This window comes from Bufo gargarizans, chromosome 7 (assembly GCF_014858855.1).
Source record: "Bufo gargarizans isolate SCDJY-AF-19 chromosome 7, ASM1485885v1, whole genome shotgun sequence".
Classification (NCBI taxonomy): Eukaryota; Metazoa; Chordata; class Amphibia; order Anura; family Bufonidae; genus Bufo; species Bufo gargarizans.
In genome coordinates, this window is record NC_058086.1 from 168469909 (window position 1) to 168479249 (window position 9341).

At 47.9% G+C, this 9341-nt stretch overlaps 1 protein-coding gene across 1 annotated transcript; it reads right to left on the bottom strand.

Annotated features, from left to right (window-relative positions):
* Positions 1–1168: 1168 nt before the first annotated feature.
* On the bottom strand, positions 1169–5407 carry VHL (von Hippel-Lindau tumor suppressor). Its single transcript, XM_044301337.1, has 3 exons — positions 5160–5407; positions 4720–4842; positions 1169–3020 (listed from the first exon to the last, which is right to left on the bottom strand). The coding sequence occupies exons 1-3, from the start codon at positions 5350–5352 to the stop codon at positions 2839–2841; spliced, it is 498 nt and encodes a 165-aa protein (XP_044157272.1). The 5' UTR covers positions 5353–5407; the 3' UTR covers positions 1169–2838.
* Positions 5408–9341: the final 3934 nt, after the last annotated feature.

Consider the following 9341-nt stretch of genomic DNA (forward strand, 5'->3'; position numbering starts at 1 on the left):
GTCAGTGGATGAAAGCATTCTTGTTTAAATCTAGTGGCTAACAACCCAGCACTGAGGGTTTGGTTTAACTGCATGCAGTCTAGACAAACACAACAGCAGCACAAATCTCTCTTCTGTCCCAATAACTTGTTACAATGTATCAGCGCAGGAAAAATGTCTGGTCTTCTGCTGCTTAGCTCACAAATCATTGTCTAGGGTGGATACAGTTGTAATAAACCCTCAGCTGCGTGCTTGACTAGGTCTGGGTAGGTTTTCAGGCTTTGGATGTAAACAACAGTGTTCCTATTCCCTCACAGCAAACACAGATCTTGAAAATGTTAATGAAACTAAAGGGGTTGTCTCATCATGGACAATGGGGGCAAAGCTAGGATATGCCCCCATTGCCTTATAGGTTTATCGAGAACGGAGCCCCGCAAATGAAGGAGGGCGCACTGCGCAGCCGCCCTCCATTAATTTTCTATGGGGCCGACGAAAATAGCTATTTCCGTCGGCCCCATAAAAATGAATGGGAGCGGGGGCCACGCATGCACGGTACACTCACATTCACTTCTATCGGGAGCCGGCTTAGTGGTGGCTGGACCGGAGTCCTCCAGCCACCACCTTGCGGGGCTCCATTCTCGATATAAGTGCGGGTCCCAGAGTTAGGATCCGTACCTATAAGACAATGGGAGCATACCCTAGCGCTATGCCCCCATTGTCCATGATGAGACAACCCCTTTAAGATACTGTGCTTGACACCTCTACATATTCTGCACACAAACCATGTCCCATTGATGTCCACGGGAAATCCACATGGTATTCCCAAGTCTGGTGGATTATTTTGCTGTCTGGTGGATGGACACACGCAGAACGGCCCCGTTAACTGAGGCTAAATCTGCATGCGGATCTGCCACATGTCAGACTACAAGTCTGTGGGTGAATTCACATCCGGCAGACTGCAAAAGACAAGGCCCTTCCTAATGTATTGTGATTCTCCAAGTTGCCTCCTTTGCTGGCTGGATTCATTTTTCAATCACATTATACACTGTTAGTTTCCAGAGAGGCCAGTGCTTTTTCCTCTAGTGTCCAAACACGACCACTGCTGCTGGATTGCATGGTGGTCGTAACCCCTGGACATGAGCCGTGTATAATGTGATGGAAAAATGAATGCAGCCAGCAAAGGAGGCAATATGGAGAGTCACAATACATTAGTAGGTGCCTTGTATTAACTTTCTCTACATGATAAATGCCATGATTCGCTGAAGTGAGAGAACCCCTTTAAAGAGAACCGTCCCTTTAAACAGGACACAATAAAAAACGGGTAATAACCATCTTCAGTTTTATACAGAACCGATTTTATTGAAAATAATATACAGAAAATAGGGAGGTGCCCTATAGAACGGGTATACACCCCTCCACATATCACAGGCGATACAAGAGGAATGCACAGAAGTGGGCGAGCCGTGTCATCGGAGGACGCCACTTAACCTCGCGGTCCCAACCAGAGAAATCTACACAATGTGTGACGCTGCCAGAAACGGCTGACAAGTGCTGCACAGCCCGAGGAGGGGGCATGGAACACCGACCTTTCACTTTTATTGCTGTGAGACCCTGAGGGGGCTGTGCAGCTCATTCCATTATGCAACCCTCACATGCGGGTCTGTCCTCACCAACCTGACAGGTCACTATCTTGCACAAGATCAGCACACTTCTCTACTGAAATATTCTGTGCTGCTGTGGACCCAGCTCCTTCCTCTATCTAACTATCATCCCGTGACCTCTACAAGATCAGCACACTGCTCTCCTGAAATACTCTGTGCTGCTGCTGGGGACCCTGCTCCATCCACTAAGTAACTCTCAGCCTGTGACCTCCCACAAGATCAGCGCACTCCTCTCCTGAAATCCTCTGTGCTGCTGGGGACCCTGCTTCCCTGTAGAAAACTACAGGCCGCCTGAAATTGCTAATAACAGGGAGCAATAGTCCATATTAGCCTGTAGAATAAACATGTAGAAAATGGTCTGCGGGGTTTGAGTAACTGACCCTCCCCCAAAGACCAGAAACACATTTTGGGATTTTTCCTCTTTGCAGTCTGGCGACCAGAGCCTTGTACTTCGCAGGACGAGTCGTACTTTATGTAGATGCCACACGTTTCATTTATATCAAATTCTATTTTGGCAAGAATGTTGAATAAAAGGTAAATCCACTGCAGGTTTTCTTTTTTAAGCCATAACCTGATCATGAAGGACGCTATATATTTACCGGACAGGTTGTCACGGTCCTGACGATACGAGATCTACCTCTATTATTTAATGTTCAGGAGCTAAGATTTAATAACGTTAATAAAAGTTTGTGTTTTTTTATTACTTATTATTTTTTTTCCATTTTTATTATAACATAATAAGTGACGCATTCAAAGGGGAGTTCCCCTTCAGCCAATCCCTGAAAATGCCATTGATGGTGACATTGAAAGGGTTAAATGACTTGAGATTCCTGCACAGATACTTTTACTGCGATTGGGCTCCGAATTCAGGGCAAATCAGCAGCAAAATCCACGCGAGTGAAATCTACTGACCGGCAAATCGGCTCCACGTGACACTTTCCGCAGCGTGTGGATCGGATTCGTTACAATCTCATCTACCTTTGCTGGCACTGTATCAAGCTGTGGATTTTTCACTGGGATACCCGCAAGGAACGCGCTGCGGACGCATGCTGCTGTACATTACGGGCGCTGCCCTGCTCCTGACGAGTCTGCTCGACACTCTGGGTCTCAGGAGCGGAGCAGAGAAGGAAGAATGTAGAAGAAATGTCGCCCTCGTCACCTTCATCCAACTTCATGAACCCCTTCATCTACAAGCAGATTAGGGGTCTTGTGGCCTCGTCTGGTTCCAGAACTGGATGGCCATGCGGCGCAGATCCTTCTGGACATTTGGCCGGTCGTCTAGGTCGTCATACAGGGTGGCTACAATATCCAGCTTCCTGTAATCTTCTGGCTTCACCAGGCTCCGGATCACCTGAAGGCAGCAATCTTTCAAGCTGTAGACTGTAAGAGAAGCAGAACCCAAGATTTCAGTACTGGGGCTCAGTGGGGGACACAATATGATGATCAGCTTTATGTAAGCCTTGTGCTGGCTCTGGGGTTTCCATGGTAACATCAACAAGCAAACACTGCACGACCTCATGTCATGTGACCACTGCCTCTACTATAGTGGGAGGTCACCTGACAGGAGGTCCATGCAGAGTTGGTCTGTTTGTGTTACTATGGTAACCTGAGAGCGAGCGCAATGTTTAGATTACTGCAGCAGTCAGGAGGGAAGCAAGAAACGTAATTAAAACTTTTGATTATTATTTGTAGAGCCGATTCAACAACGCAAGAGTTATAATCTACGGCTGCGCAGTCAGGCGTCCATGTGACTGGACAGGGGTGGGTCGGTTCTGGCATCAGGGGGTGGGTGCAGGGCCAGGATCTGGGTTGTGATTAAATCTTGGACATTTTTTAGCTTAGGAAACTCTTTCGGGGTCTCCTCTGGGATTTGAACTAATTTAGGGGTCTGATCTGGAGCCCGATTATTGTAAGTGTCTTGTCTGGGGTCTGATTTCACTCGAGGGTCTGGTATTGAGTTTGAAATAACTTAGGAATTTGATCTGGGGTCTGATTTAAGGCTACTTTCACACTGGCGTTTTGGCTTTCCGTTTGTGAGATCCGTTCAGGGCTCCCACACGCGGTCTAAAACGGATCAGTTTTGCCCTAATGTATTCTGAATGGATAAGGATCCGCTCAGAATGCATCAGTTTGCCTCCGGTCAGTCTCCATTCCGCTCTGGAGGCGGCCTGCAGCATTTTGGTGTCTGTCTGACGAAACTGAGCCAAACGGATCCGTTCTGACACACAATGTAAGTCAATGGGGACGGATCCGTTTTCTATGACACAATAGAAAACGGATCCTTCCTCCATTAACCTTCAATGGTGTTCAAGACGGATCCGTCTTGGCTATGTTAAAGATAATACAAATGGATCCAGACGGTTGTATTATCTGAACGGATCAGTCTGTGCAGATCCATGACAGATCCGCACCAAACGCTAGTGTGAAAATAGCCTAAAAGTAGGGGGGTCTGCTCTGGGATATAAATACATTTAGGGTATGATTAATGCAGGCATCTGTTCTGGTGCTCTGTCTGGGGTCTGGAGGTCTAAAATAAAGGTCTTCTTTGGGGCCTCAGCAGTCTGGTGTCTGATTTAAAAGGGTTTTCTGAGATTTTAGTACCTTTGACCTATCCTCTCGATCAGTATCTGATTGGTGGGCGTCCCACACCAGAGACCCCCGCCGATCAGCTGTTTGAGAAGGCACTGGCGCTCCATAGTATAGCGGCTGTGCTTGGTATCACGCTCAGCCCCATTCCCTTCTATAGGGCTGAGCTCTCTCTAGGCCACATGACCAACGAACGCGTCGTCAATGCAAGAAGACTGCGGCGCTACTGCAAGCTCCGGTGCCTTCTCAAACAGCTGATCGCCGGGGTCCCGGGTGTCGGACCCCCACCGATAAGATACTGATGACTTATTCAGAGGATAGGTCATCAGTATTAAAAACTTGGAAAACCCCTTTAACTAAGGGGTCCGAAATAATTTAGAAGACTAGTCTGTAACGAGACAAACAGCTTGTACGGAATATCGGAGGACGCGCTCCCGCGGAGTGACTGTGCCCGACAGGGAACCTCTAGGATACAGGATGTGTGTATTGTTACCTGGCAGACAGATATTGACAATGGCCGGCTGTCCGTTCCTGCTCGCGGTTGCTGTGTAGATCTCGCTCTTGTTGGCGGTCAGCGCCAGGTCTGTGCCAACTTCACGAAACAGCCAAATGTGACCTGTGACCGAGGAAAAACAGGAAGTCAGAGCGCTGGGGAGCAGGGGGGGGGTCCGATCTGAAATGCATCAAACTGTAAGCAACATTATAGAGCGTGTATCTTACAAAAAATAAATAAAAGGGAGGAGACTCTGCTTGCTGTCAGTGAAACTACCTGTAACACAGGGCTTATATGAGTGCACTTTGTTTCCACTCACTGACAGCAAGCAGAGGTCTGGACAAGGATGAGAAAGTGAAGCACACAGGATAAAATGTTACACAGCTTTCCCCTTCCACACTGACCGCACTACACAGTCTATCTACACAGCGCCCTTGTACCCAGATAGGTGTTCATCCTGCGGCCGGTGCCCGGGGGAAGCGCCGGGTAGGGCTGCGGCTCCCCCTGGAAGTTCACCCAGATGGGCTGCACGGTCCGGGAGCTCCGGTTACAGAACACAACCGCAACGAGCACCCGGCTCTTAATGGACTCCAGCCGGGGGAGGCCGTCAGGCCACGGAAACTCTCCCGGCATTCCGAGGCTTCAATACAGTCAGGTAGGCCTTAACGTGTCACCATAGCAACCGACAGCGACGTCTTACTCGAGAGTCACGTCCGCAAACTGAGACGTCACTGGGAGGAGAATGGCATTGTGGGAGTTGTAGTTTTAGTGCGGGTGAGCGTTAGAGGGAGAACAGCCCTGAGAGGGACAATTGTTATATAATACAGTCCTACAGATTATACATATTAACCTGATAGCTGACATGCAATCTATTACTTTACTGATCCTGAGTTACATCCTGTATTATACTCCAGAGCTGCACTCACTATTCTGCTGGTGCAGTCACTGTGTACATACATTACTTATCCTGTACTGATCCTGAGTTACATCCTGTATTATACTCCAGAGCTGCACTCACTATTCTGCTGGTGCAGTCACTGTGTACATACATTACTTATCCTGTACTGATCCTGAGTTACATCCTGTATTATACTCCAGAGCTGCACTCACTATTCTGCTGGTGCAGTCACTGTGTACATACATTACTTATCCTGTACTGATCCTGAGATACATCCTGTATTATACTCTAGAGCTGCACTCACTATTCTGCTGGAGCAGTCACTGTGTACATACATTACTTATCCTGTACTGATCCTGAGTTACATCCTGTATTATACTCCAGAGCTGCACTCACTATTCTGCTGGTGGTCACTGTGTACATACATTATTTATCCTGTACTGATCCTGAGTTACATCCTATATTATACTCCAGAGCTGCACTCACTATTCTGCTGGTGCAGTCACTGTGTACATACATTACTTATCCTGTACTGATCCTGAGTTACATCCTGTATTATACTCCAGAGCTGCACTCACTATTCTGCGGGCTTCAGAGCTGAAATCTATCAGCATCCCTTGCTTGTTCAGTGTCTGCACAGGCCTTGTAGTGATTTGATTTACGAATTCAGTTTTTTTCTATGGCCGCGCTCCTGCAGTGTCATGTGACATTGTGTAATTCCATGTGTTTTTTTCCATGAGTCACCACCTCCGTGTGAACATGGCCTTACAGTAAATGAGGACATCACACCTGTTCCTATAAAGCCGCTCCCCATATTTCCCAGGAAGATAGCCGTTAGTAATGTCTCTGGAATTTGCAATTTCTGAGAAGCTCGACAGATTTCATGTTGCAAATTTATATAAAATGATTGAGTGACGGAGACGTTTTATAAGAGATATTGTGCCATCACAGAAACCTATTATTAGCAATAACTGTGGGGGCGGACAATCACTCCCATCATTGTGGATATCTTATCAGATCAGAGGCTTGCTTAAAGGGGTTTCCATTGTTAACATCAATGTCTGATCGGTGAGGGTTCCGGTCTGTTCAAGCTTCAGTACCTTCCAGGAGGTCAGTACAAGCGGGAACATAGTCCATTCACTACAACGGGGACGTTTTGAAAGTTTATTCACAGGTTTGGCTTACATATCTAACTGATCCAGAGCTGCATTCACATCTCTAGAGCCGAAATCTGCATCAGCAGAATAGTGAGTGCAGCTCTGGAGTATAATACAGGATGTAACTAAGGATCAGTACAGGATAAGTAATGTATGTACACAGTGACTGCACCAGCAGAATAGTGAGTGCAGCTCTGGAGTATAATACAGGATGTAACTAAGGATCAGTACAGGATAAGTAATGTATGTACACAGTGACTGCACCAGCAGAATAGTGAGTGCAGCTCTGGAGTATAATACAGGATGTAACTCAGGATCAGTACAGGATAAGTAATGTATGTACACAGTGACGGCACCAGCAGAATAGTGAGTGCAGCTCTGGAGTATAATACAGGATGTAACTCAGGATCAGTACAGGATAAGTAATGTATGTACACAGTGACGGCACCAGCAGAATAGGGAGTGCAGCTCTGGGGTATAATACAGGATGCAACTCAGGATCAGTACAGGATAAGTAATGTATGTACACAGTGACTGCACTAGCAGAATAGTGAGTGCAGCTCCGGAGTATAATACAGGATGTAAGTCAGGATCAGTACAGGATAAGTAATGTATGTACACAGTGACTGCACCAGCAGAATAGTGAGTGCAGCTCTGGAGTATAATACAGGATGTAACTCAGGGTCAGTACAGGATAAGTAATGTATGTACACAGTGACTGCACCAGCAGAATAGTGAGTGCAGCTCTGGAGTATAATACAGGATGTAACTCAGGATAAGTAATGTATGTACTGTAGGGATTTGCTCTGGTAGGCAGGGTAAGCGGACGCAGTACAGAGGCAAAACCACGGTTGATAAACAAAAGTCAGTGTTTATTCACACAAAAAAAGGCAGGAAAATAAAACACAAAACTTGGCCGGGTCCTGGTGCTAATTCACACAGCAAAAGTCCACATAAGTCAAAGAAACATGTCACCTGGCGGTCCACAGCAGGCTTTAGGGCACCTGGCTTCCAGCTGGCTGCTCTCAGCCTTGTAGTATGGCAGACGACCTCCTCCGCTCCCAAACCACAGCGCTCCACTATCACCTGGAGGTTTATTCCGCCCCCAGCTGAGCTGCTGGCTGGGCTTTTAAACCCCAACCCAAAACCCGGCCTGGAACTTGGGGAACAGCCACCCACCCTGCTCTTTGGCTGCTCCCAATAAGAACCGGCCCGGATTGGCTTTACAACCACAGTAAGTAACACAGTGTCAGCGAGCACTAGCTGCGGCTGACACACAAAAGAACCGGTTCCTATCTCACCAAGGCCAGGAACCTCGGTGACACGTACCTTCCGTCAATGACAGACCCTTGCGCCTTCCTACATACCTCTCCCCTTTGTTCAACCCTGAGGGGATGAACACACGCCAGACAGTGTACTCGCCTTTCCCTGTAACCGGCCTGCTCTGTGTTTTACTGTGAACAGCGATAAGAACCACCCGGTGACCCGGGCACTCCTCTCCTTGGCCTGGATCATCCACTTGAGAGGAGAGTGGTCGGTCACCAGGTGGAGTTTTCTCCCCAATAATAATAGCGGAGAGACTCGAGTGCCCACTTGATGGCCAGGCACTCTCTCTCCACTATACTGTACCGGGTCTCCACTGGGGTGAGCTTACGGCTTAGGAAGACAATGGGATGCTCCTCCTCGTTGACTTCCTGAGACAGTACAGCACCGAGGCCTACTTCGGAGACATCCGTCTGTACCACAAATTCTCTCTTGAAGTTGGGAGTCATCAAAACTGGGGACCCGCACAGGGCCGACTTCAAAGCGGAGAAAGCCTCTTCCGCCTGGTCATTCCAGCGGACTATCACGGACTTCCGTCCCTTTAAGAGTCCTGTCAATGGAGCCGCTAAAGTGGCAAAGTGGGGACAAACCTCATGTAATAGCCCACCATTCCCAGGAACGACTTTACTTGTCTAGAGGTGACAGGTCGGGGCCAATTCCGTATCGCCTCTATTTTGCTCACTTGGGGTTTGATGACTCCGCGCCCAATCACATACCCCAGGTACTTAGTCTCCTCTAACCCTATCGCACACTTCTTTTGGTTAGCGGTTAGTCCCACCTTCTGAAGGGAGTCCACTACGGCCTGCACTTTGGGCAGGTGACTTTCCCACTCGGTACTGTAGATGACAATATTGTCCAGGTAAGCCGAGGCGTACCGCCGATGTGGACGCAGCACGATGTCCATTAGACGTTGGAAAGTGGCGGGGGGGCCATGTAGACCAAAGGGTAAGACCTTATACTGGTACAGCCCCTCCGGTGTAATGAAGGCAGTTTTCTCTTTGGCAGCCTCCGTCAAGGACACCTGCCAGTACCCTTTGGTGAGGTCCAAAACAGAAAAGTACCGGGCTTCTCCTAATTTCTCAATTAGTTCATCCACCCGAGGCATGGGATATGCATCGAACTTTGATATTTCGTTTAATTTCCGAAAATCATTACAAAATCGTAACGTCCCGTCTGGCTTGGGAATTAAGACTATAGGACTGGCCCACTCACTTTTTGACACCTCAGTGACGTCCAGCCGCAGC

Excerpts from the sequence above, each read along its gene's own strand:
- VHL (XM_044301337.1), bottom strand. The coding sequence starts at position 5,352 with ATGCCGGGAGAGTTTCCGTGGCCTGACGGCCTCCCCCGGCTGGAGTCC. Across the intron at positions 4,843-5,159 it reads CAGGATGAACACCTATCTGG|GTCACATTTGGCTGTTTCGT; the intron begins GTACAAGGGCGC and ends CCTCGGTCACAG. Across the intron at positions 3,021-4,719 it reads TGTCAATATCTGTCTGCCAG|TCTACAGCTTGAAAGATTGC; the intron begins GTAACAATACAC and ends CTTCTCTTACAG.